This window comes from Bombus huntii, chromosome 3, assembly GCF_024542735.1.
Source record: "Bombus huntii isolate Logan2020A chromosome 3, iyBomHunt1.1, whole genome shotgun sequence".
Taxonomy (NCBI): domain Eukaryota; kingdom Metazoa; phylum Arthropoda; class Insecta; order Hymenoptera; family Apidae; genus Bombus; species Bombus huntii.
The window spans coordinates 8,418,863-8,444,400 of record NC_066240.1 but is presented as its reverse complement, the minus strand read 5'-3'; the positions used below and the strand labels follow the sequence as shown (position 1 = coordinate 8,444,400).

Genomic DNA, 25,538 nt, shown 5'->3' with positions numbered 1-25,538 from the left:
TAGGTGTCTGCTAACGTTCTGTTGATTTTATTGCTGCTGTACGTGTCCATAAGTGTGTGTACATACTTTCGTCGATATATCCTTTCGTTCTTTCCGCCTTTTTTTCCCCCAGGCTTATTCCCTTGTGCCAGCGAACGCCCCGAGCGGCTTCAAACGAAAGGTAAAGAAGCGAGTTTCCGTTTGCTCGTTACGAAATGCCCGAAATTAAGGAATGAAGAGAGCGGTTGTATTTTTAACGCGAGTGAATAGGATGCATTTCCAGCGAAGAGCATAACTGAATCTGAAATTCCAGATTTTGTGTAAATCATATTTTATTGCCATTAATATTCAAGCATACGAAAATACACGTAATCTCAAAAGTTCAGTTATGGTTTTCGCTGTGAACGTCACAAACTTGCGTGGAGTGGCTCAGTTGCAGCTTCGAGTCTCGAAATCTCTCTGAAATTGAATCTCGTCGCTTTCAAACGTTTTCCAAGATTCATGGCAAGGGTTTTTAACGAATTGATAATGCTTGTATTTTTACGAGTGGATGGGTAGGACACGTTTAAGTGTCGCGAGCTTATGCGGCACAATATGAACGATGATATGACAAGTGGAAGCCTCGAGCCCCGAAACGTTTGTGAAATTGGATCTTGTCGCTTTGGAAGAATGTTTCTGAAGATTCGTGGCAATAGCGTTTAACGAATTAATTATTTTTATCCACAAGGTAGGGTGTGACGGTTTTCAGTGAATTTTTTCCCGTGCTTTTTACATTAAGCTATTACTCGTTGACATGTTCGAGCGGTTGCTAATTACATCGTGCCTCTCGCGCATTTCACGCCCGTCTGGATCGCGTTGAAAGCGTTTACGAGGAAAATTTTTACAAGGCGGGGCGGCCGTTTAAAACTAATGACCCTAGAGGTGTGAAACGTTTTTCGTCGCGGGAAAGGCTGAGATCCCGCGGAAGTGGGAGAACACGATAATTGCAGGTGTGTTTCAAATTTCGCGACGCGTGTTTCGTGAAAACACGGTATGTATGCAGAGATTTCATCATCGGGTCCAGTGAAAATTATGACTTACGTGTGAAACATTCAGTACGACTAATGGATAACCTCTGGAGAAGCTTTCGAACGTTTCTAGTAGTTTTGGAATGGAATTTACAGAGAAATTTGACAAATCTCCAGACGAAGGAACGAAAGATTATTGAGAGACAAATCCTTCGTTTTCCGGAAATCGTCAGAGGAATATATCAAAGCGATAAATTTCTACTTACAACCATAATTTTTATATCTTTCGACATACAAGGAAACGCGAAAATAATCGAACACTTGTACAATCTTCTTATGAATAGATTATTATGTATTGTTTATGTTACGAAAGAAATATTTGAAATTTTATTTGCACTGTCATGATATTCGACTCTCGGCATTATTTTCACAAACTTTACAACAAATATGAAAACAGTTCTATATTTTGACAGTTAAACTAATATTAATGGTCGGTAAATTATACAAAGGATCTCTGGTAGTACAATGAATGGCGTATGTTATATGACTGTTACATTGGAAAAGATAGACGTGATATCAAAGAGCAACACTACATATTTAAAAGTTAAAATACGATATGATCGATCTTTCATCCTTCTTCTAACACGATTGTAAATGACAAATACATATGTATTTGTCATTTATTTATACATGTAAATGTATATCGTTAGAATGTATCGGAAAAACATCGGCGTCGCAACGTGGATGATTTTCCTACCGTGAAGAAAACTTCCGGTAGGCACGAATATTCCGGGAGCGCGATAAATCACTCGTCCGACCATTATCGCTGTTTTCCACTGAAAGTTCGCCCTATGGAGCGATGCACGCCACGGAACGCGAGCGTATCGAGCGTATTCCCCGGAACAACGGCGAACCGCAATTTCGTTTCGCCGCAATTCCACTGTAACGAGGCAACGCGTGCCAGTTAAATAATTCTCGATCGACGTGGTGACTCGACAAGTTAACCGATTTGTCAATTGGTCGCTAAACCAGCTATTTCGGCTATTTTCGTCCCAAGTTCTCCCTTTTCTCTTTTCTTTTTCCATCTTCTTTTTCCGTTTCCTCTCGTCTGCTCGTTTCTTGCCTCGTTTCTCCATTTTTTTTTCTCTGTCTAGAGCTTGCAGCGTTCGTTACGCTGCAGACGGAGTGCATGAAACCTGGACGCATTGTACAATAGTACAATAAGTCTGGTATTGAATTCGACGACATAGCAATGGCGTAACCGTGAATGAAATCCAAGACTGTTTGCTTTATTCAGCCGGGCCGGCAGAGCGGAAAATGCGTTGAGCGCAGCACGTCCGGTATCTGTCGATACGTTTGGTAATTTCTATCGCGGCGATGATCCCCGCTTAATTTTCTTTGCCGCAATCTAGATCTCGTTCATGACTTAAGATACCAATTTATGGTCTTGAATTGTTCGTTAAAGAAATGAAAATGTCCATTAAACATATCGCTAAATTTCTTCCTCTCAATTTTGTCGGACTTTTGTGACACGTAGAAAGGTAAATTCTCAGAGTGACGAGTTTTCCGAGAACGAGTTTACAAGTTTTTTTTTATAGCTAATACCAGAGTCTCGAATGACCAAATGAAAAGAGACGTCGTCCATTTCTGATATTTTCGCAAAGCTTCTCTTGCAGGATCGCTCATTTGCATTAATCATGAATACTTTTTTATCCGACGATGGGTTGTGATTTGTCATTTAGTCTCAGTTATCGTTTGAAATTCCCTGCGATTGTCACTGAATAACGAGCACATTCTCCTGTTCTCTGTTCTCTTCTTCTTCCTATGCCTCCCTTACACCCCCCTAGTAAAATTTCATTTTTCGCATCGAGTTTCATTGTACACTACTCTCTTGTAATTCGTTCTTTCAGGTGAAAGAACGTGACCCCGATCCTTCGTTGCGGAGCGTCTGCATCTTTTCGCGGTTGCTCTTCTCCCCTTTTTCCCCTCTTCGTCGTCGGGATATTCTTAATCCAAGCCAATCCCCTTCGATTAGCCGTTTTCCCTCTCCGAATTCCGCTCTACGGTCGACTGTTTCGTGGCCTCGAAATGTCGGAGGCTACGGTTACAATGAATACGCGTTCCGACGAATTATCATGCCGACAAAATTAATTAGTATTGAAATGTCACGAGTAATTAGCCACGTCTCGAACAATATCAGGTAGCTTAAGTATTCAATTTCAAAGCTGAAGACGGATTTACAACGAAATTATAAATTCTTTATCTAAGAGGATTCATGAGCGAATTTTTCTCTGAAAACGACGTTGGCACGATTTTTGCTTGGTTGAAAGCAATTGGTTCTTGATAATTGAAGGACACACGAGTCTTCTCATTAATGGCTCGATAAATTGGCAATATATTTCGCGTCAAGATCCCTTCTTTATCCTGTACGAAAACGACATTATCGGACGTTTGAGCAACGAACTGAATTGATGGCAGCTCGACCTAAGTAGAATAGGGCCATGTGTAGCCAGACATCGCTGTAACCGACTAAGTAAAATAAAACCGCACGTGGTCAGATTAAGAGACTAACAATAAGAGGAACGTACAGACAAACGTAAGGGGAATCTGTTTCTCACAATCGAGGAAGGAGCAACAGTAGAATAGGTCGCTAGGAAGGCAAACAAGCAGTGCCAAATGATAGGTGATTAGGCCGACCGAATGGGACAATAGCTTATCTAACAAGTGAAACGTGACCATGTGGAATCAGACAAGAAACTCCTAGTAGTATCTGGGCATCTCTCAATCTGTACGCCTTAGTTAATATCTTCCATAAAATGTCGTCTACGTTAGAAATTATAGAAGAGGAGAAAAAGCTTTCTTGATAAGAAATAACCAGATCACTCAGACACGTCAACATACATCGAATTTCGAGGTTTTGAAATAAACGACTAATTGAATTGAATTCGAGCGACACCGACAACAATATTCATACTTTTGGATTATTTTCATCGGTAGGGACACGTAGAGATTTCCTAACATCAGTCATCCGATTTTTAACAAACAAGCCTGATTGATCGTTTCCTCTGGAAGATAATCTCGTCGACCAATGCTGGAAATGTGCCAACATCGACGATAAATAAAAGTAGCTGGAGAGCAAAATTTCTCCTTTTGCGGTCAGGAGGGTGAAGTCTGTTTTCCTACTCGATTGAACCAATAGACTTCTACAACTGAAATATATTGCAATATATTGCAATACATTCTTCGTTACAAGACAGAGTACGAATCGCAGACATATTGTTTGGATTTATAGCCTTACATTCTTTTATACGATCATAAAAACAGAACGTACGAAGTTTCGTCAAAATTGTCACATACATTCATTTATATGTATAAGATACGTACGAACGTATAAAGATCGGATTTTATGTAGCGTCGCATGACGATGGAAATGAACAGGATCAAGGAATGGAAACTAAATTTCCACCACTCGAGTATAAATTCTGACCCTCGCAGCTATAATCATTGCTGAGCCGGTGAATCGTCGTACATGGTAAAGCGAAATGGCGTCGACCTGATTGCTTTCGACGACCCTCATAAACATGTCGCCACTGGCATGCGGATATATTATAACAGTGAATCGCAGGAAAACAATTTCCGGGTTCTTAAATATTCTAGCGCGAACAATTCGTTCCCCGTGTAGAGTTGCCAGCTTTGAATTCATCACGCTGTGTTTTCTCTTGAAAACGTGCATGTCCTCGCGTCACGTCTCGCCGCGGAGCATAAAGAATTCACGGGTCGCGAAAAACGACGCGCTGAACGGAACAAGAACAAAAGTGCGAGCCCGACGGCCGGCGAAAGAGAGAGAGAAAGAGAGAGAGAGAGAAAGAGAGAAGATAAAGCGAGCGTGAGACTGAAGACGCGAAAAGAGGAGCTCGCCAGCTAGCGCCGGATTAACTTTTCTCAACCATGAGGTAACTTTGACGTGTATTTAACTTTGATAGGATTCGCCGACGCTTCTGTTCTGCATTAAGTAAGCGCAGAAATTACAAATTCCTCCGGGTGCGTTATTAAACCCTATCCGTCGCGTGGTGCGATGTAAATTACAAAAAACCATTGTTCCAACTGCTGACAGGTTTGCTTCCCTGTCCTTAATCTCTCCACTGTTTTGCACAGTACTTGGGTTTCACACTAAAATCTGAATTTGCTTAGACATTCAGAATTTAATCGTAATCAGTTTGCAGTTCTGTTTGTTACTTGAATTCCATTTTAATTTAACGTAAACTTACCGATCTTTTAATTCCCCTTAAACTTCGTATTCTGTCCCCAATCAATATTCGAGTATCTGAAACTCTTTACGCGTGGCGTGTCGCTTCCACAGGTAAATCCTGTCAATATATTAAAGTGGTGGTCACCATCAGTTTGTTATATCATTGGCTGCTTTTTCCTCGGATACAGGTTTCATCCGGTGCACTCTCCTTTCCTTTGTCGATCGCACTCCAGTTCCCACGAACTCTCATCCGAGGCCTCCTTCCGATCTTTATCCTTTTCGCGTCGTAGATGGCCGATGAAAGCTTGTGCGGTTGAAATCCCCTCTGTATCCTGAGATTTCTCAGAGCGATTGCGCGAGATCAAGCGAGACAGTCTAGCCATCAAACTTTAATACTACGATTGATCTGATAGATCGGGTGTTAACTGCACTTACTACTCGATAAAATCGGCCCACCAAAGTATTTCAACACTTGTACCAACTTATTTTAAATATACTATATGTGTTACGTACACGTTTTACGTGACATATGAGGTGATACAATTATCATGATCGTATTGGTAAATTTGAAAGAAAATTTTTAGCCGAAAATGTACAGAAAGGTTATAAGATGTTTAGTGCAAACATACGTTCTATTCGTAAATCGTGATTAGCTTGAAAGATGTTTCGAAGATGGGCGAACTGTGTCTTCGTCGTTGCTTGCATTGCTTGCAAATACGATGTTATTTATATGCTGTTCGCTTGGACACGAAAGAGTGGAACTTGAAAAGTTGGAACGTTTCAGGAAGAAAAGGTTGTCCGTAAGTATCGCGCATGTAAGAGGGCTCTCGCGATAAGGGTGGCTGCGAGGTTTGCGAAGTTAGAGACTGAGAAGCATACGACTGAGTTGAACAGTAACGTCGGACGAATAAATTCTCGAGTATGAACGAGTAAGGGGAGATTCGCGAGTGATGGATGTAAAGACGTGTATAGCACAGAAAAGCCCCGATCTCACTCTCTTAACTTCCATATATATTTATATTTTCGCCAAAGTTTTCTCATTTTTCCCATTTTTTTCAACGTAGTTAAAGAGTTCATACATAGACGGACTGATGAAAGTATTGGAACGCTAGTAGAAAGTTTCTACGAATGTACATATTATACGTGTTATACGAAACAATTTGAAATTTTACTAGCATCGTAATGAAAACAGATTAACATGATTATATTGGTAAAATTTGAAACAAATCTGAAAATGTATGTACGTAGAAGCAATAAAATATTAAATTTAAGTATATATTTCGTAGAAAATATTTAGACGTATGGAAAAATGATAGTAATGCTAGAACGTATGACACGTTACATTTTTAAAGACATATACTTTTTATCTTTCTTTTCATAACATCGCGTGAATGACGTTGTAAAGGGGTTAACGATGCTGAAAATAGACCATGTTACATTTTCCATAACAAATTACTCTTCCCTCTTTTTCCTCTCTTTTCTATATCTCCGCTTCGCTAGATATCTCGTCCATAGATGCGAAAGAGTAAAGAGCAAATGTTACAGCAACAACCTGAGGGACGTCGAAGAAAAAAGTATCGAAGAAGAGATATCCTTGCCTGCCGTACGAAATTAGTTCATCTCAAACATTTCATGCGCTTGAAATTCCGGTTGCGAGATAAGCTAGCCCCAGTAGTAGTAAAAAGTTTCGCGGGAAACGACCGTGGATTGGCATTTTCGAGTAACATCCAGTCAGCTAGCTGGCCGAGACGCGACCAGCTGGAATTCCGCGCGTACTCGGTGAACGACTCGCCGGTAAGTTTTAATGACGTCCCAACCTCGGTCTCCCATACCCTCTGGGGAGCTTTTTCAGTCGTATGTTGGCGCTTTGCGGCCTGTTTCGGTCAACTCCATTGGGATAATGCACAAAGAAATTGGGATTCGCGGCTGGCTCCAGCAATTAACGTACTCACGCCCATTTATATGGCGTTTTTGTACTGTTACGTAAGAGCGTAAGAATTTGTGCGAATTAACGAGTGGTCGATAATCGAGCTAACGTTTATTCACGAATTGGATGCATGGTTTCACGTGGAATTTTAACGCACGTGGCAGGAATATGCGTCGTGTGAAATCTTTGACTCTTCCAGCGGTAAATAGTTTCCGGAAATGTGTAGTAATTCTTATTAATAATGAAAATATTATAATCTTCCAGTGTTTTAGGGATTATTAGTCTGTATTTTTTTATATATATATAGTATATACGTTTATAATAACGTTAGTGCATGGATTGTTCTTTTATATACTATTATAACATTTATTTTAGCTAATAGAAACACAGATTAAACTTACAGAGAAGACTGTGATGTTTCTAAGTTCTTCTATCGAGATTCGCAAAAACTAAGATGCTCAAGTTACGAAGCTGCGTATTATTTACTGCGATTTTTTGAATATAACAATTTATTATTATATTATTATATTATATTATATATTATATTACATCGTATCACTTCTATTAAAGGTAGATCATATTGTGTATGTTTTGTAAAACTCCAGCAAGATGAAATTAATTTTCCTTTGTCATTTTTTAATCTTATAATTGTGAATGTTTCTGAACAAGAAATGCTAAGAGATTAAATAATTATCGTAACGCATGTATAAATAGCAGTGAATATACCAACGAGCATAAACATGTCTGTAATCCAATATTCCTACATCATGGTCATGTTCGCCGCACGTCTGACGTTTGTGTAGGAATGTGTATAGTGTTTGTCAATTGACTCGTAAGCTGGCTTGTCTGATGCTCATACTCGTGAATGAACTCGAGAGATCTAGTGGTTGTTAGGTATGCAGAGGCTTGTTGATACTCTATTGTGTCTGGATTCCAAAGTGTTGTTTCATCGCATAAACTATTCGAAGAGTTACGTTAACATGTTACGTTCCCATTTGATTTTTAAATAACGTCGGAAAGATTTAAGTGAAGATGGACAAACGTTTCAGCGAAAAGGACAAAGCTATTCGCACGAAGTCGCGTAATTACGCGTAAGGGTGGTCTGTTACATTTTTATGTTTATTACTGATGCATGACACAATGAAATTTTTGCCATCTAGTAGCTTCTGTTGAACGTGAACTACGAGTAGGCCAGTCTAGATTTCAAATTTTCGATTAGTTTGAGTATTGAAGGTTCGTTGAAGAGGTCGAATTGCTTACCTAGTGGTTCTTATTAGATTCAAAGTGGTCCCATTTCGTGATATTGCAAAGCAAACTCCAGTTCGATCAATCGCTTCGGTATTGTTACCAACCGGGTCGTGTTGGTTTCCGCGGTTACCTACAGGGTGTCTCGTTAAACTTTTTCAATAGTTTATTTGCGGCGAATTGTTTTGATTAAATGTTGTATTTGTAGATCAATTTTTTTCCTCCGTAGTAACAAAATCAATGTTTACTTTGAATTCCTCCTGTTATTTTCATAGAGGATTATATTAATCGTTCAATAATTATGATTATGTAACTTATCGGCAAAATTTAGAGAAAAAAAGTAGAACTTCGCTCATCCATTGCTTTTTTTTTTCTTCCACGAGTTCTATCTACTTTTAAAGTTCCGAACCCTTCTTTTACCACCCTGTAGGCCCAGAGATAAGATGTTTGATGAAATTACAGTGGCGGACAGAGGAAAGTTTAAAAGGTCAGCGGTACTAAAAAGCCAGCTAATTTTATAAAACGAAATTATAATTTGTGAAAGCAAGGAATAGACATAATATACATATACTTTGGAATATATGATTAGCAACGTAGCAAAAATGTTTACTACAAAAGTTATTATCGTTGATATATAGGAATATCAATTTCAGGCTTTCATTTATCTGCAACGAATGTTTAATTTATTATTAACTTCCAATAGCGATATCTGTGATTTCGGTCCATGATAAAAAATACACGTGGTAATAAAATCACTCGTGGTAAAAAATAAATAAAACGCCCATTACGAGTATCTCCTTGAATTTCAAGGAAGAGAAAAAACAAACAAACGTTCGAATAACGATTGCAACATGGAAGAACGTTTAATTACAGTAATACTTGGTTCCTGCCATAAATTTCATTTGCATGGAAAATACAGCCGCGGTAGATTTCCATTCAAACTGATGGAAACCGACACTTGCGTAATTTCACCATGAAATAATAAAATACTTACCGTGGTGGAAAACGCACGTGCGTGTTTCGATGCATTTATTCGATCTGCCGATACTTACAAAACTACCTCTTTCTCCACCCCCCCCCTCCTCTATAATAATAATACGTTCATACAATAAATAATTCCTTCGCACGAATTGTGTTCACGATCGAATTTCTCAACCAGAAACAAATAAAGCCGAAATGAAACGAAAAAGTTATAACGTAAAAACAATAGTCCTCCCAAAAATCACGATCACCACCGATTGTGAGCACAGAGGAAACATTCGCTCTCTTGATATATTTCTATTACATCAATAAATTTCCCAATCAATAATAAATACAGAGTGGATTAAAAAATGTATAGGTATGGGCGAGGCTGAATAATACCACGTGAATAAATACGAGGTTCGAGCCAATTGTAATTAAACAGAAGATCTTGTTCGGAACAGGATCCACCCTTTTAATAGAATTTTCATCGCACTACCGTATCTCGGGTATCTTGACGACTTGATCGTTTTCTCAGCGAATCGCAATGATCTTTTCCGGATAGAAGGAGCAACGCGAGAAACCCTGTGCTCCTCTGCGTGGAGACGATCGGAAACGGGGAAATCGCGGCCAAAGGAAGAGAATAAGGGTGAAAGGTGACCCAGTTCGAGAAGGGTGGCCGGGTTGAGTTTGGTGTCACTGCTTCCTGGCCCGGCATGACCCGGATTCACCTGCTCTGCACCCTCTCCTACCTTGCGTTTCTCTCCCTTTTCTCGTCCTTTAACAACCCCTTTCTCCCCTCGTCCTTCCTCTTTCTCCTTCTATTGCTTTCCCCTTGCTTCCTTCCTTCCTTGATCATCGAGTTATGTATCCACGTACGAGATGGATCTGATAACCTAATAACCACGGTAATACAACGTATTGCGGCGAAGGGATATCGTTGCTGCGTGTTTCGTGTTTTAGAGATTTTCACGACGTTACTTGAGGTTAAAGGAAAGAAAATAGACGAATGTAGGGTTTGTCGGAGAAGGGTCTGACAAGCATTAAGTTTCATGCGATTTATGGGTTACTTCAAAGGTCTGTTCGATTTCTTGGGATTCTAGGCTTTCTAGAATTTTTATTTTATCATTCGTTCTGCCGTAGATTTTCTGTATTTCTAAAAATTGGATTGCTTCCGAGATATATTAAAGGGTCAACCTACTTTCGCTCTAACATGCCTGTATCCTTCTCGCTCAAATAATTTTGTAAAAACCAAAACAAGATGGTAATCTAAATTTATCATAAATAGTAACGTGCGGTTCATGTGACTCACTATGCACCATGGCACGGTCAATATTTGATATTACTTTCCCATCAAACCGACAAAACGTTCCAACGCGATCTCGAGGATAGAGGAAAATTTCAACATGAATCTCCAAAATTCCAAAGATTTCACGCTAGTTTCGTCAAGAGTTGAAGGTAAAGTGATCGGGGATCGAAATTGCCCGCAGAGTATCGCAACTGGGGGAATTCTCCGGTCGACGATCTGGAGTTCTCGTGGTAATTGCTCGGTCAACACCGCTACGTTTCCTGGGCAAACAGTCGACAAATATACAGCCGTAGGCGACACGGGGGTACCCCGTGCTTTTCCAATTGAATTTCTTACGGTTGTTTGTTGTTATTACGATCGGTGGGGACAAGCTCGCGGCCACGCAGTTTCCTATTAACTGAAAGAACAAATGTTGGGTCGGTACACGCTGTTCTACCTTGACCTGAGCTTGACCGACGAAAGAATACGTACATCGGGTCCCGTTTCGCCAGGCGTCATGGTTGGTAATTGCGAGCGAGCTTTTTCATCGAAAATTATTGCAGCACGAGGATAATCGAGTTACCGCAATTTTTTCTTTAGTCCATTTATTTTGTTTTTGCAGAATTTTCTTTGAAGGTATTGCGAGCTACGTGGTCTGTTTCAGAAGTAATGAGATTCTGTCCATAAAAGCTTTCCTAGATTACATTTTTAAGAATCAAAGTGATTGTCTTCAAGTTCCCAATGGCGTGAGATTGATGATTGATGATTTTTAATTTTATGGACTAAAAGCAAGTCGTTAGGTAAATCCTTTTTCGCATTGTGTAGCTGTTACTTTCAAATATGAGAAATCTTTTTCAGAGGTGGATTCTACCACAGCATGGAAGTTTAAGAATTACTATTCAATGATAACAGTCGTTTAAGATTCAAAGGTGAATCGGTGAACAATAAATTACTGGTACTTCAAGTTACTCGTTATATCACCGCGCAATAATTCTAGAACAGCCTCTGGAATTTTCCTGAAGGATTAATTATACCGAGACACAATGTCGATTCTCATAGATAAATCTCCGTTATGAATACAGTAATAAAACAACGCGAGATCTCATCGATTTGTGTGAAACAATGGAAGCTCTTTAAAGTGGTTCGTGATTTTACTACGTTGAAGAACCAATCGTGATTTATTCGCAATCGATAATCGGTATTAACGACTGATATTATGGTTGAGTTATCACAATCGTTAGGCGATAGTTAAGGAAAGAGACCAAAGTTTTGTTGCCTCGTGCGATTTAATCGCATTAACCACGTATAGGGGGTAAACGGAGTTTGGAACTGCTATGAATAAATGACCAAAGTCGGGCTGGAAAATATGAGAACATAAGAGGAAGCTCAATCGATGTAGGACGCAATGTAATGTTGCGGGCTTTCAGCGGTCAGCTTCTGCGGGAAATTTGTAAGCACAGATGAATCGATGTCGTGCGAAGTGAAACTAGTCGCGATTAATCCCTTGTCTAAGAAAAATTGAAACAAGTTACCATTTCGACATGAAATTGTGTCTTTGTCTTTCACAGGGGAATAATTTTAAAGTTAAAAAAAAAAAAAAGAAAAATAATGTGTTTCTTGTTATTCTTATTACACAGTACAAAAAATGAAAAAAATAAATAACAATCGGTAGAGTGACATACATAGGATTACAACAGCTTCGTCGAGCCTCCAAGTAAATCAGAAAGCCAACAAGAAAGAACTTTTCTAATTATTCTAAAGGACTAGAGAATTAGTAGGAAAAAGTGGAGAAATCATCTATGAATTGTTTTGTTCTGATAGTTTAATGTAGCGGCATCACGAGGATATGCACGTATCAGTAAAAAAACTAACTGAAAAGTGAAACATCAAACGATGAAGCTTAATTGCTAGATACCGGAGAAGAGATTAATTAATTGATGGAATCTATAATCGAGCGAAGTTTCCGCAAAGTCTGGCGTTGTGATTTCAACGAACAGCTGTTCGTTAGGAAATGTGAATTAAAGTGACTGGAATCTTTACGAAGATGAAATCTAATACGCGCGTTTTTCGCGAAATTCGTGTAATTCATTTTGAAGTTTTTCTCTTTCTCGCGTTAAAATAATTCGATTCGAACTATATCGAGTGGTTTACAAAAGCGGGAATTCGATAAATATTACAGAAATAACGAGAGAACTCATAGGAATCCGTTTTGGTTTCGTAGAAATCAAAGATTATCGTTCGAAATAATTACTTCTTTTCGTTACAACGAATACGATATGTTAAAAAGCAAGTGGATAAACGAACACAAACGAACCATGCTGTTCGTCGATCAATCTACCTATTCTTTGCTTCTTTCGCGTCTTTAATATCTTTCGCTTAACGAAGTATCGCATGATCAGGATTGCAGAAGAGGAACAAATGGTCTTTTACTAATCTTATTTCTCTCGATTAATTCGAATTGTCAGCGTGTCAGCAACATTATCGACGACTTAATCAATAGTCGGCATCTACAGCTCCAACATTACGGCGCATCTCAGCTCGCTATAATTAATCCAGTCATGCGCCGCTGGATTTGCCAAAGAAAATCCTCGGAGCACGTCTTGGATTTTCGAGAAATAAATCTTGATCTTCCGGTAAAGTCGTAGGTATTCTTCCTCTTCCCTGATTCCAATTGGTTGGTCCGTGTAACATGATTCGCTTCTTTAATTCTTCGCTGCACATTGCTCGCGAGCACAGTAGATGTTCTGCGTTGTTGACGTCGCGAACTAAATTTATTTCAAGAGATATGCTTTTATTAATTTTATCTAAGATCAGCCGTGTCTGGAAATGTAAACGGATTTCGAATGAGAAATATTTCTGAAATTGAAATTGAAAGGAGCTGCGAATTAAAGCGATGAAAAAAGAAATTGTCGCTGATTATAGAAGGGAGAGGTCTCGGCTTTCCTTTAGAATCTACTTAATTCGAGTTTTATCGCAAGGACGGCAACGTAATCGAGATGCATATCGCTCTGCTCGTAAAGTGTAATACCACGGCGAGCTGTAATAACTTTTTATTCTGCCGGCACGAACACCGATATTGCTTCCTATCCGTGAAACACAAGATTGAAGGCACCTCGATTACGTTTAACCGCTTCTTCCACGATTTTATTTGAATATCGTTACATATTTATTAATCATCGGCTATAAATGACGTTTATGCAATATAAAATTAAAATAACTTTAGCCATATTTATGTCGAAATGTGTCAGACTATAAATTTACATGCTACATCCCACGCTACGTATATTCTATTTTTCGTAATAAAATGCATACAGCGGAGTAAGGTGGGTTGCCTGCGTTCAGGCAGTTTCAGCGCGCAATTAAATTATTTATAACTTGAAAAATAAGACCAAACCAACATGTGTGTACATGAACAGTTTCGTTATCCTCATATCTAACATTTAGGATGTTATATAGGTACATACATATATTTGAAAATGTAAACATTAAAAAATTTGAATATTTGAATGCTTGAAAATCTGAATACTCGAGCATTAAAATATTTGAAAATTTAAATAGAGGTATCCCCTGTTTGTCTATGCTGAACTAGTTGACCCAATTTTTCGAACGCCGATCGCAGTTTACCAATTACACGTGATCCAGCCAGTGGCGACGGCGGCGTATCGCGATGCAGAAAGGCCGCGCATTATTCCTCAGGTCGGAAGCCAGATCCATAATGAAAAGCAGGTAACAAAGCGTGGGAAACGCGAATACATCGACACGACCGATGCCCCACTTTTATACGCAGATTTCCATATACTAATAACAAGACTGCCGAAGCATGCATAACGTAGCCACGTTCGTGGTTGGATGATTTTTCGAAGGAGAGGTTTAGGGAAACGAGGAACATCAGCTGCACGCTCTAAGACCCCTTCTGCTTACCGAAGGGAACTATATTGCGGAACGGTAGTTGAATTTAAGTTAGCAATAAAAAATATTTTCTCTACCCATCCATATCGTTCTTCTTTTTCTTTTTTGAGAGAAATTAAAATTTAGATCTTTATTCACCATATTACCTTCCATAGGTATTTGAATATTTAAAAATTATTGCACATTATATAAAACATATTTCTCAACTGAAACTTCTTAATCTAAATTTAATCTCCGATCTTATTTACTTATATACCGCACGTATTATAGGAAATTAATTGTTCTTATATAAACATAAAGCGTCCCCAATTTGGTTAATACATAGCGTTTGATTAATAGGAGGAATTTGTCTTGATCGATGGGAAAAATGAAGGGGCTTAATTTCGAGGTATAAAAAGGGAAGAATAGGTGACCCAGAAGGGAAAGAAAGACTGACCTAGAAAATTTAAGTGATTTAAGATTTTTCCTATATATATATATATGTATAAGCGTACAGCTGAATACATGTTTCCTGAAAATTCCAGTAGTACTAGTTAGCTTTCTGAATTCTACGTTGACCCGTAACTATTTGTCTGACCATGCACGGTTACTTCCTAGCAGCACGATTGTATCCTGGTCTATTTGACTTGCCTAATCATCCTTTACTGAATTCTACCGAGTCCCGTACTGAACAATTCTACTGTAGTGATTTCGCGGCGGCTATCTAACTTTCCTAACTAATTTATCTATCTGCTGCTACAAATGGGAACGCCCTTAGAGAGAAAGGAACTTGAGGAAGAAGTTTTATTTAATTTCAGAGGAAGACACACCGAGAAATGGAGTACTGTTATTATTACGAATTTTTCCTCAAAATATCGTACGAAAGAACAGCGACACAATAGTGAAACGGTTATTTTTCAAGAGACAGAGAAAAGCAATTTCATTTAGTCGCATTTGTAATTAAGTAATGAGAAAAGTGTTTGATTATGTTAAGAACGAAGCGATTATTACATTTGAATTAGCTTTACATTATATCAGTCACAAAGGGATATTACTAAATTTTATTAATATAATAAATTATTTCTGCAACATTGAAACTAAAATATTATGAAATTTCGAAAAAGATAAGCTACGTTTCTATAAATTACACAATTTACGTTTTTCTAATCGTACCACGTATTGCGCATATTTCAAACCTGAAATATTTCAATGTAAACCCTGTCCGCTTTTACGATGATTGCAATTTATTTCCAAAATCACGTAATTTCCAAATCTAAATCGTATCTCTCGTAGACAATTCTTCGTTTAAATTTACATTTACTTTCACGTTTAAAAAGCCCTATCGTCATAGTTAATACTCTAGTGAACTTCTCCACTTTCCTTTCGTATATTCGATATCGCGGTAGGTATAATCCCGTTGGCAATTAACTTATGCAAAATCTCAGCCGGCCGAATAACGACTCTGTCGATTTTCGGATCGAGCAATCATGGTATTTCGCGTTTAATAAAGCTCCGCTGTGCTTCATGAATTACACAGAGCGAGCGAGCGAGATGGGGAGGAGCGGGGATGAAAAAAGAACAGCTTCAAGCTTAGAACCAGCGCGTTGATTCATCGAGATGATAACGAACGCGCCTCGAGCGCTTCCTAATTAAATTCGACTGTTAATTAGCCGCGTAATTACCCGGAGTTTCGATGCTTGGAGCGCGTCGATCCACCGGAAGCGTTTTCATGTTTCTTCGATGTCGAAAGGACCGACGGAAATACAATTTATCCCATTAATAAATTGCTCCTCGTGATCTTGTCAGCGGCGTTGTTTACCACTCCTTCGAACGATTATTTCGTGGAGAACATCGACAACAGAATTCTATCATTAACCTCGATATGACTAGTTAATCCTTCGCACGTAACAATTTCTCGAGCTACTCGAATCGCGGCGCGATAATGTGTTGTTCATAACTTTTGCTCCTCTTTGGTTTAATGGGAAACGTTCCTTAGTAAAGTTACAACCACACATGGTAATTAAATGACTGTTGAAAACTTTAGTTAAAGCGTATACTGTAATCAACAGGAAATATTGCTGTTTGTTCTAGAATAGTAAGCTCTCGAGTCAGTTTTAACGAACGACTATTAATCGCAGCAAGAGATTGGAATTTAGTATTCATTTTCTGTATAATATTAAATAAGTTGCTACGAAACATACTAAAATCTATTAAATGCATCGAAATTAATTACGCGATCCTAATTAGCTTCTTCGCGGATAATAACATGATACAATTAGGAGCTACTTGAGCAGAAGAAACTTAAGTTACATAGCTGGATTTTACAAGGTACGTTTTATGAAACAAAACGCTACAAAGGTGATACATGCTTTAGATTAACCGTAGAAAATTGTAGATCGTTAATGTCAGTCGAAAAATTTGGATATATAGCAGCTCGTTTTCAGCAACATGATGGAGGCGGATTTAGCTTCGAGCACGAACGAGCATCCACGTCTCGTGCCGTCTGGATCCTTAATCTGCGCAAAAACAAAGGATCCGGCTAAAGAAGAAACCTGCAACTATTAAACGCTAAAACCTACTCTAAGAAATTTCTTCTTTAAAGAATTTCTTCAGTCTGAAAATTCCTGACGGGTTAAAGCGACTCTCGAACAAAGAAGCGCAGCAATTTAACTTAATCTCTCCAGCACTTACAACGATGTCTTCTATATGCATATACATATATTTTTGCTCGAAAACCAGAAATATATACATAGACTCGAGAGAACTCGCTGTAGGATTGCGAGACGACGGAAGGAATCCATGCGATCGGAAGCTGGTTAAGATTTAAATTTAATTTTCGCGCAACGATTTCTTCTCGCCCTCCGGATGCATCTCGTGACAGTACGCGTGTTCATGAAACGTAGTAGGCAACTTCAATTGCTGATATTATATCGTCGTTCCTTTATACGAAATAAGAAATTAATTTCGTCGATTCCCTGTGAAAGCTGCCTCCGTTTGAAGGTATGAACGTTTTAGAATTCTTCTGGATTGTACGTTCGCAATCTGTAGTCGATATATTTGGATCCACGTACGCACGAAGATCACAGTTCCTATCTTTTATAGAGAAGCAGTTTCAAAAATTCGATGTGTTTTTAAGCAATTCCATATCAAAGCTGTCTCCTTCTAGCTTTTAATTTGATGATCGACTCGTGCTTTAAGTTTGAATGTTGCACACTCGAGTTTGTTTCAGTTGTTCGTGCTTTATAGCCAGGAACGTTTGGCCTAAATACAGTTAGCTAATGGCTATTGTTTCGGATAATTCTTGTAACATAGCGTGTAATATCGATTATAATTCTAATTTCTCAGTATTTAGGAGCCACGAAACATAAAGCGATTGATTGACAACACAAAGTAATTACAGTTCATTTCCGAACTCGCGTGCATAGTGCTGAATTTTGACACGCTTGTGATATAACTTTGTTAAAATTATCAACTAGTTTAACAAAATACAAAAATAATTCATCTAATGAAATAAATGAAATATAAACTATTAATTAAAAAGAACAGTAATTAAATATAGGGAAAGTTTTAAAATTATCGTAAATAGAACCGAATTGGAAGTTCAATTTATTATTGCGTTTGTGTCTCAGTAGAAATTACGAATCTTTTCCAAGAGACAAAAAGAAGGGGATACGTAGGCAAGAACAAAACATGTCGAATATTTCAAAAGATGTATAACACGCTCAAAGCCGAAAGTGCTCGTTGGATGAGTTTGAAATCCAGTTTTGTGCGGAAATGGGCTAAGAAACGAGGGTTGGAGACGCCAAGGGGCGAGTAGCCTGTGTAACTCTCTTCTAATCTCCCGGGACAAGGCTGAAAAAAGGTATGTGATACAAGGGGCAGGAGAAAGGTGTATACTTTCGAATCGACGGCGATACGAAAATTGGATTGTGTCACTAGCGAAGGACGTGCTCGTTTCTCTCACCGACAAGAAAGCCTGCTAGAAACTCGTGTAAACCAGAGACGAGAGAGAAATGAAATTTACGCGAGAAAAAGAGAAAGGAGCGAATATTTCGTAACTTTTAGAGGATATCTAACGACGTTTCCGACGATTACGATTATACGTGCTGTAGGTATTAAATGATACGTGGTTTCCCACCTTAACTTTTATATTACGTTAAAGCATTTATTTAATATATCGCAGAAGTAAGTTAGGGTCTTCGATTAAGACACTGTTAAATATAACTCTTTAAGTGTATTGAGACATGTGTAATTTCGTGTGCTCCACTGGGTTAGCCGCATAGTAGTGACACACACATATGAGTATGAGTGTGTGGGAGTATGTGCGTGCACAGCGTCTCGTAAAACAGAAGAATGAAACTGTTCCGTTGGTAGTGTGGTAAAGAAGATGGTGAGACAAAGAGAGTGCTGAGACGCGTGCAAATGTGTATCGACGAATATCTTGTAAATCGCATATCAAATAAATCTGAAACTATTTTAATATCAATTCTAATTGTAATCTAAGTATTCCTATACATTTATTTCGGCGACTAAGATCCACAATTCTCAACAAAGTGCTGAATCGTATGGTCGTAACATTCTGTTGCAATTTTCACAAGCGTCGGTGAAAATAGAATTTTGTTTCGTTTCGTGGAAAGAAGGAATAAATATAACGCAAAAAGTATCACGCGCGTTACGTATGGCACACAGGAAAATGAACTCGTTAAAACTGTAAAAATGGCAGAAGGTAGTCGACGCGAAATTTCTGGCTGGCTCGTCCCGCCGTCGCTGTTGAACGCGAGAATATTTTCGATGAGAATCGTTGCACAGAGGCCTGGAAAACGCGCGATAACGCTTCGACGCGGCGACGAATCCTCCGTTCAAAGACAAATTAACGAAAAAGGGAGGAGGCCCGGAGCATTGTAAAAGGATCGAATCCATTGTTCCGGCGAGGGAGCACGGACAAAGGCGAGAAGAAAGAAAGAAAGCGACTCCTTTCCGGATTCCAGTAAATCACGCCTTTAAATCTCTCTGGATCAAAGCAGCGACTCTTTGGCGAACATCGATGTTTCCCCGTCTCGGCCGAGAAAGGGAGAAGCAGAGTTTTCACGGGAGTCGAATAATTAACCGAACAGGACAGACGTTCGCAAACTTCTCCGCAGGGACGATTATCGATTCATTATATCGTCTGCGACGCTGCCTCGTCGAGAACTTGGACGGCTTCGAAGACGATTACCGTCGAGAACGCCGAATAACATCGAATTTATGGCAAGAGGCTGCTTTCCTCGAGTAAAGGATAGTCTGACGTTATGCAATTCGACGAAGTTTTAACCGAGGTTAAGATTCTATTTTGTGGTTGTATATGAACATCCCAATTGTCGCAAAACTTGAAATTTCGTTATATGATTTTATATTCGGTTTTCCGTCCTTTGGTAATGTAGGATAAATTAAAACTGAAGATATACTTCGTTCGAAGTTTGCTCGCGAACTATACAAGATTTCTTAGCAATGTCAGCTAGGCGAGAGAAAGTGTTTGTACAAATGGAATAGTTAGAAAATACTTTTCTTTAGATAATTTCATCGAGTATCTGCAGTGGGCCCCACAACACCATTAACAACATTATTGATTGCCATTTGAGAAATATTCTAAAGAAGTCATTCCAAAATCATTTACCATAAATTCCACCCCCGTTTCTCTTTATACAGGTTCCTTTCTTCTCCTTATTATACTACACAATTCAAAATAGACGAGTATTGGCCGGCTCAGGGAATAACCGCAGTTTTCCACAAAGGAATCGTCCTTCCACCTACGAGTTCGCCTAATCGGGTTCACGGACGATCGAACGTTGTATACCCAGTGTGAAGGGCCAAACGTTGCGCAATGACTTCTATCAGGGACCATTATGTGCTTGTTATTAATGGCAATGCGCCCGTGTGCTGGATAACGCGATCTCGCGAAACACGTAGTGTTGTTCCGGCTGATTATTATCGAACGGCATTAACCAACCTGGATTATCAATGTCAGAGTATTCGTTGAATGATATCGTTTCCAGAGAAATGGCGTTTAGTTCGGCCAATTCGAGATCCGACTCACTGCCACTCGTGGTTTCGATTAATTCCGGTGGTAATCTCTTTAAAAGGGGATTTTGGACGCTTAGGCGGGTTGGTCGTGCTATTTTCCATGATTAACACTGGCAAATTTTTCCGATAAATGGATCGAAGCTCTGTGAGTGAGCGTACGCAGGTATCTGTTAAGCTTTTAAGGGAATTGTAGGGCGTTCGTAGCTGGACCTATGTTCAGAGATTTATGACGTTACTGGTCAACCGATTTAAGCTTCTACAGTTTCTAGACTAATTCGATAATTTTCGACTTTTTAGTCAAATTGAGAGACGCGATAGAATTTTGATAGCGAAGTTCATTAATTACTAATATGTTATACACAGTGACGTTAATTACTTTGCCTTCGTTACAGCTTATGTTCTATTCAGTATACTCTAATTTTAGTGTTCTCCTTTGATAAATATTTCCAATTTTTGTCCTCAAACCAGGTGATATAGCAATCAGAAATAAAGAACAGTCGTGAGATATTTTACGCTCGTAAAGCTATGAATTTCCATTAACACTTGTTAATGTGTTGTTGTTAGTTTAGTTCTAATTCTAGAGAATAATAATCGAGAATATTCATGACTTGTATTCTAAGAAGATTCTGTTCTTGCAGAATGCCTAATGAAAACGCGCCAGTGTGCGGGTGCGGAGTTGTGGTCGATCTGCCAAAATCACGAAGTGGCGCCCTGTCCTCGAGGAAGCTTACGATCAGAATATCAAAGTCGAAGGGTAGCAAGTCGGACGGGCGGGCTGCCAAGAAACAACAAGACGACGCTCGTGGGAAGAGCAGAAGTTCTGAAACAGGAAGCTGCAGCTCGGTGACAGAACAAGCTAGACCAGTTACGAAAAGTAGCAAACACGAGAAGCGGTTGAATCACTCAAGGAGAACCCGAAGCGCAGACAGAGCGGAGTCGCACTATACTTATATAGGTCGGTGACATACAGAATTTTAATTGTTCAATTTATGGAAACCAATATCGACCTCAGATCTTACGTTTGAATAATTCATTGTATTAGGTTGTTCGAAAAATGTCTTTCTTTTACAGACACGTCTTTTACAACAACGCATCTTTATACAAACATGAAACCTAATCTGACGAACTGTTGTAATCTTTATCTTGATAGAACAAAATGGATCATACGTAATTCGATAAAATAATATAAAACGGAAAGATATTGTGCATCCATTATTTCCTTATAAAACGAAAGAAACTTTTCGGGCGACCTAATATTAATTGCCAAGTCTTAGAACTACTTACATGAGTATAAATCGTAGAATATTTAGCGTTTACCGTAATATCAACATCGACAACTGTTATATCTTGATAATTTATTCAACTTTTAGAGCATTGTACGTAAATTTTGATAGATTTAAGATTCGATATATGAATTTTCAAAAAAACAGATTCTATACTTAATCGATTTTATTCGTTTCTAATTGCGAATTTCTCAGATAAATTCATGAAGATTTATTTCTTAAAAAAAAAAAAATGTTTTCCACGTCACAAAAGCCAGCAATTCAGGAGCAATACGATACTTTTTAAACTTGAAATTTCTTTCCAAGCTCATGTCGAACATTTTTCAGATTATTTGACGTTTCTTTGTAGATTCTGGTTCGAGCATACTCGGCGGCGGGATTCGGGAAAACGCTATAGCGGAGGCGCTGTATGCCACCATTCCAGACACGCCGAACGCGAGCGCCAACGAAACCGGAAATAGTCAATTAAATGCGCAAAGTAGATCGCAACCCGTTTACGCCATTCCTTCTATGGTATCGCCGCCGCCCACCTATGACGTGGCGATCTCGAAAACGTGGCAGGTAAGTGATTATCATTAACCCCCAGTTAGAAATAGATTTTCAAACGGAGAACACGGCCGACGTAATTAGCCTTTCTAACGAAGTTCCTTATAATTAACACTTGCTTCTCTTTTATATAAACGCGTTAATTAAACGAAACTCCCCCTTTTTCTGTTATTCCCAATTATTCGCATATATCGTCATTGAAATTCGTATAATTAATTTGTGTCATAAAATAGTAGAAATTATGGAATTTCCATACTCCACCCGGATAGGCTCTCAGTCAATACGACTCAATTTTCCCAAACTTTCTCGCATGGCTTGAAACTCTTCAACGCTTTCCAAACGACTCTTTTAATTTTCTTGTATATCTTATATAATGGGCGAATAAGTAAAAGACTTCGTTGATAATCAAACGACAAACATAAAAATAATATTTGATTTATTTATTCGCATACTCATTGTGGCAAAATTGGGATTTGCGAAATATCACATATAACTTTCCAACGCTTTACGAAAAGCACATCTAGGTATTTTCCTCGTACAGAAATCTCTTTGATCAAAAGTTAGACATTCGTTAACATTCCAGCGACAAGTATTTCTATCTCCACAAACACGCGTTGTTCGGAGATGCCGTAAAAGAACAGAACGGACACGGTTTGTTGCTAGTTACGTGTGTCACGAAATTGCCAAGCGAATGGATGTATCGACGGCACACGACGGAATTAGAAGCCATTCACCGTTCTCAAACGTGACGATGAGGATTTAACTATTGAGTAGTAATGACCTGTCCTAGTCAGACGCTAGATAGAATCGCACTCTCTCTTGGACGACCGCAGTAACAGAGCACGCTCGTGGTCAGACTTGTTAGATAGCGGATCGTAATCGACCAGTGAATTCGTAGACCTTCTGTAAACGAATTGACGTTTCACTAATTACATGTTCAAGCTACTAATTAAGCACAAGGAAACTAGATAAAGGAAATTTCATTTGGCATGGAACAAAACGAATTCTTTCCCGTTTAATCGACGATTAACCAAATTCAAGGAAACCAGGACATCGTTTTTGATGGACTGAGTTCGGTGTACGAAATTAAAACGACCGCAGAACCGGTGCAATCCATAAAATCGATGCTCTAGCTATCTCGAAGCCGCCCTAATTCCTCGATGATTGCAGTAGAATATATATATAGATATATAGATATATTTTTCCAAATAATCTCGCGATTCGTTTGTCCTTCGTGACCATTCATCTACGTATAGGAAAAAAAATTCGAAGGTGGAGCGATATTGCGAGGGTGAATTTGCCATTTGAACGTTTTAGATTCGCGATGGAACGAGACTGTTGAGAATGAGCTTGACGAATGAATTTAAAAAGCCCGAATTTTAATCTCGTGATAAGGTATACGTCGGTGTGCGTGTAATCCGGTGACAGTAAAATTAATGCTTGAATATTCAAAACGCTCGATCCACTCTGCTAACTCGAGTCTTGTTTGCTGAATATTCGATTATTCGAATAATCAACTCTCTGCAGCCCCCTTCTATCCAGATCCGAACAAGGCCAGACCTAACGTAGTTTCATGAACGAGGTAGTCGGTCGAAAAAGAGCAAAGAAATTCTTGTAACGATCGTGGATCGCTCACGGTTACGTTTTGTACAGTATCGGAAAGAGAGAGAAAAAAAAAAGAAGAAAATGGATGGGCAGGGGTTGAAACAGGAGAACAAGAGGCAAATTCTTCGAGTTGCTCCTTAACTGAAGAACCATTCAGGTTGTGGCCAGCCATTTCGACCGCGTAGTTTCTCGGCGCCGGGCGACACATAAATTTTCGTGCCACGTCGCGGTTACCCTTTGCGAAAAACACTGCCACCCCCGATGGCGACCCACTTGAAACACCCAGTAACGATGCCAGAACACCTCGAGTTCTGCCGAGTTTGTACCGCTCCATTCTTGCTACCGTTTTATCGACCGTCACCGCTCGTGTTCGATTTGATTGCTTCGATTACAGTTCGTTGCCCTTTTTCTGTTTCATAACTTGCGAATTAATCCGACATGGAAATTGGAACGAAAATTCTTACGAGCAGTTTACAATAAAGAGTTTACATCGAAGTATTCCGAGTACAGAAAAATTATTGTAATAATCGTATGTGTGGCACGTGGAACTGGTCGACATCGTTTTCTAAAGATTTTATAATTTTAGCGTTACAAACTGTAATTAACCTGTAATTTGTCTTTCTTTAACTTTAATTGTGACTTTTGTCATTTGTCTACCGAATTGAAGAAGTAAAAAAGAAAGTATCGTGTCATAGGAAAGTGTTGCGTGGAAATAACTTATAAAGAGTTTATTCGAAGAAAGAAGTTGACGGTAGATTGGTTGAATAGATGCGAGCAGCATTTCTGCTTTTCAAGTAACTGCACTTTGTTCGATTCCCGATCATCGCAGGAAATCTTTCTTTCATTTTCTTTCTTCAAATAAATTCCAAGAGTTAATGTATTCTTCAAAACGACAAATTGATGTAGGAATTAACATTTATAAATAAGTTGTGAATTAATTCCCTACTTTTGGGTGTAGAAATCCAGACAAAACTCGCTACGAGTTTCCTGGTAGCTCTTTGAAATTCTTCTCGAAAGTTAACGAAGTAGAAACCAGAAGAGCATTTCTGTAAAGCAAGGAGTGAAACAAAATAATAATTCTCCGTCGAACTTACTGCAACAGTCCTTTCATAGAAACGCATCGCCCGCTTATTCTTCAAATTACAAAATTTATGTGTTACCATTGTTGGTGGTTGTATTACATTTCAACTGTATTTTAATGCAATTCCATCATCTCGGCTTTAACTCTTTACGATAGAGATTTAGTCGATTACACACGAACAATACAAGTAATTAAATGCCAAACTCTCTGGACTGCGTCATTAACGAATATAATTCTTCTTCGACAATCAGCCCAAAATTACAACAAAACAGACTCTGAAATCGAAATCACGATAAATTTGCAGTGTGTTGAAACTGCCATGGAACTGTTCATGAAGCCAGTTATTTATAAGTTAAAAATTTAATTCCAATTACTGGATATATATTTAACAACAATAGCAATGGTAGTTTGTTATAAAAT

The 25,538-nt window shown here is 38.7% G+C and overlaps 1 protein-coding gene across 3 annotated transcripts in view; it reads left to right on the top strand.

Moving 5' to 3' along the window:
* Positions 1–25,538, top strand: part of LOC126864234 (uncharacterized) — a 106,837-nt gene that overhangs the window by 71,702 nt on the left and 9,597 nt on the right. For all 3 annotated transcript variants that reach the window (XM_050615366.1, XM_050615367.1, XM_050615365.1), the window contains 2 exons: positions 21,242–21,558; positions 22,236–22,447. In XM_050615366.1, coding sequence (XP_050471323.1) covers positions 21,243–21,558; positions 22,236–22,447 — 528 coding nt within the window. In that variant the 5' untranslated portion in view covers position 21,242. The remainder of the gene's footprint in view (positions 1–21,241; positions 21,559–22,235; positions 22,448–25,538) is intronic.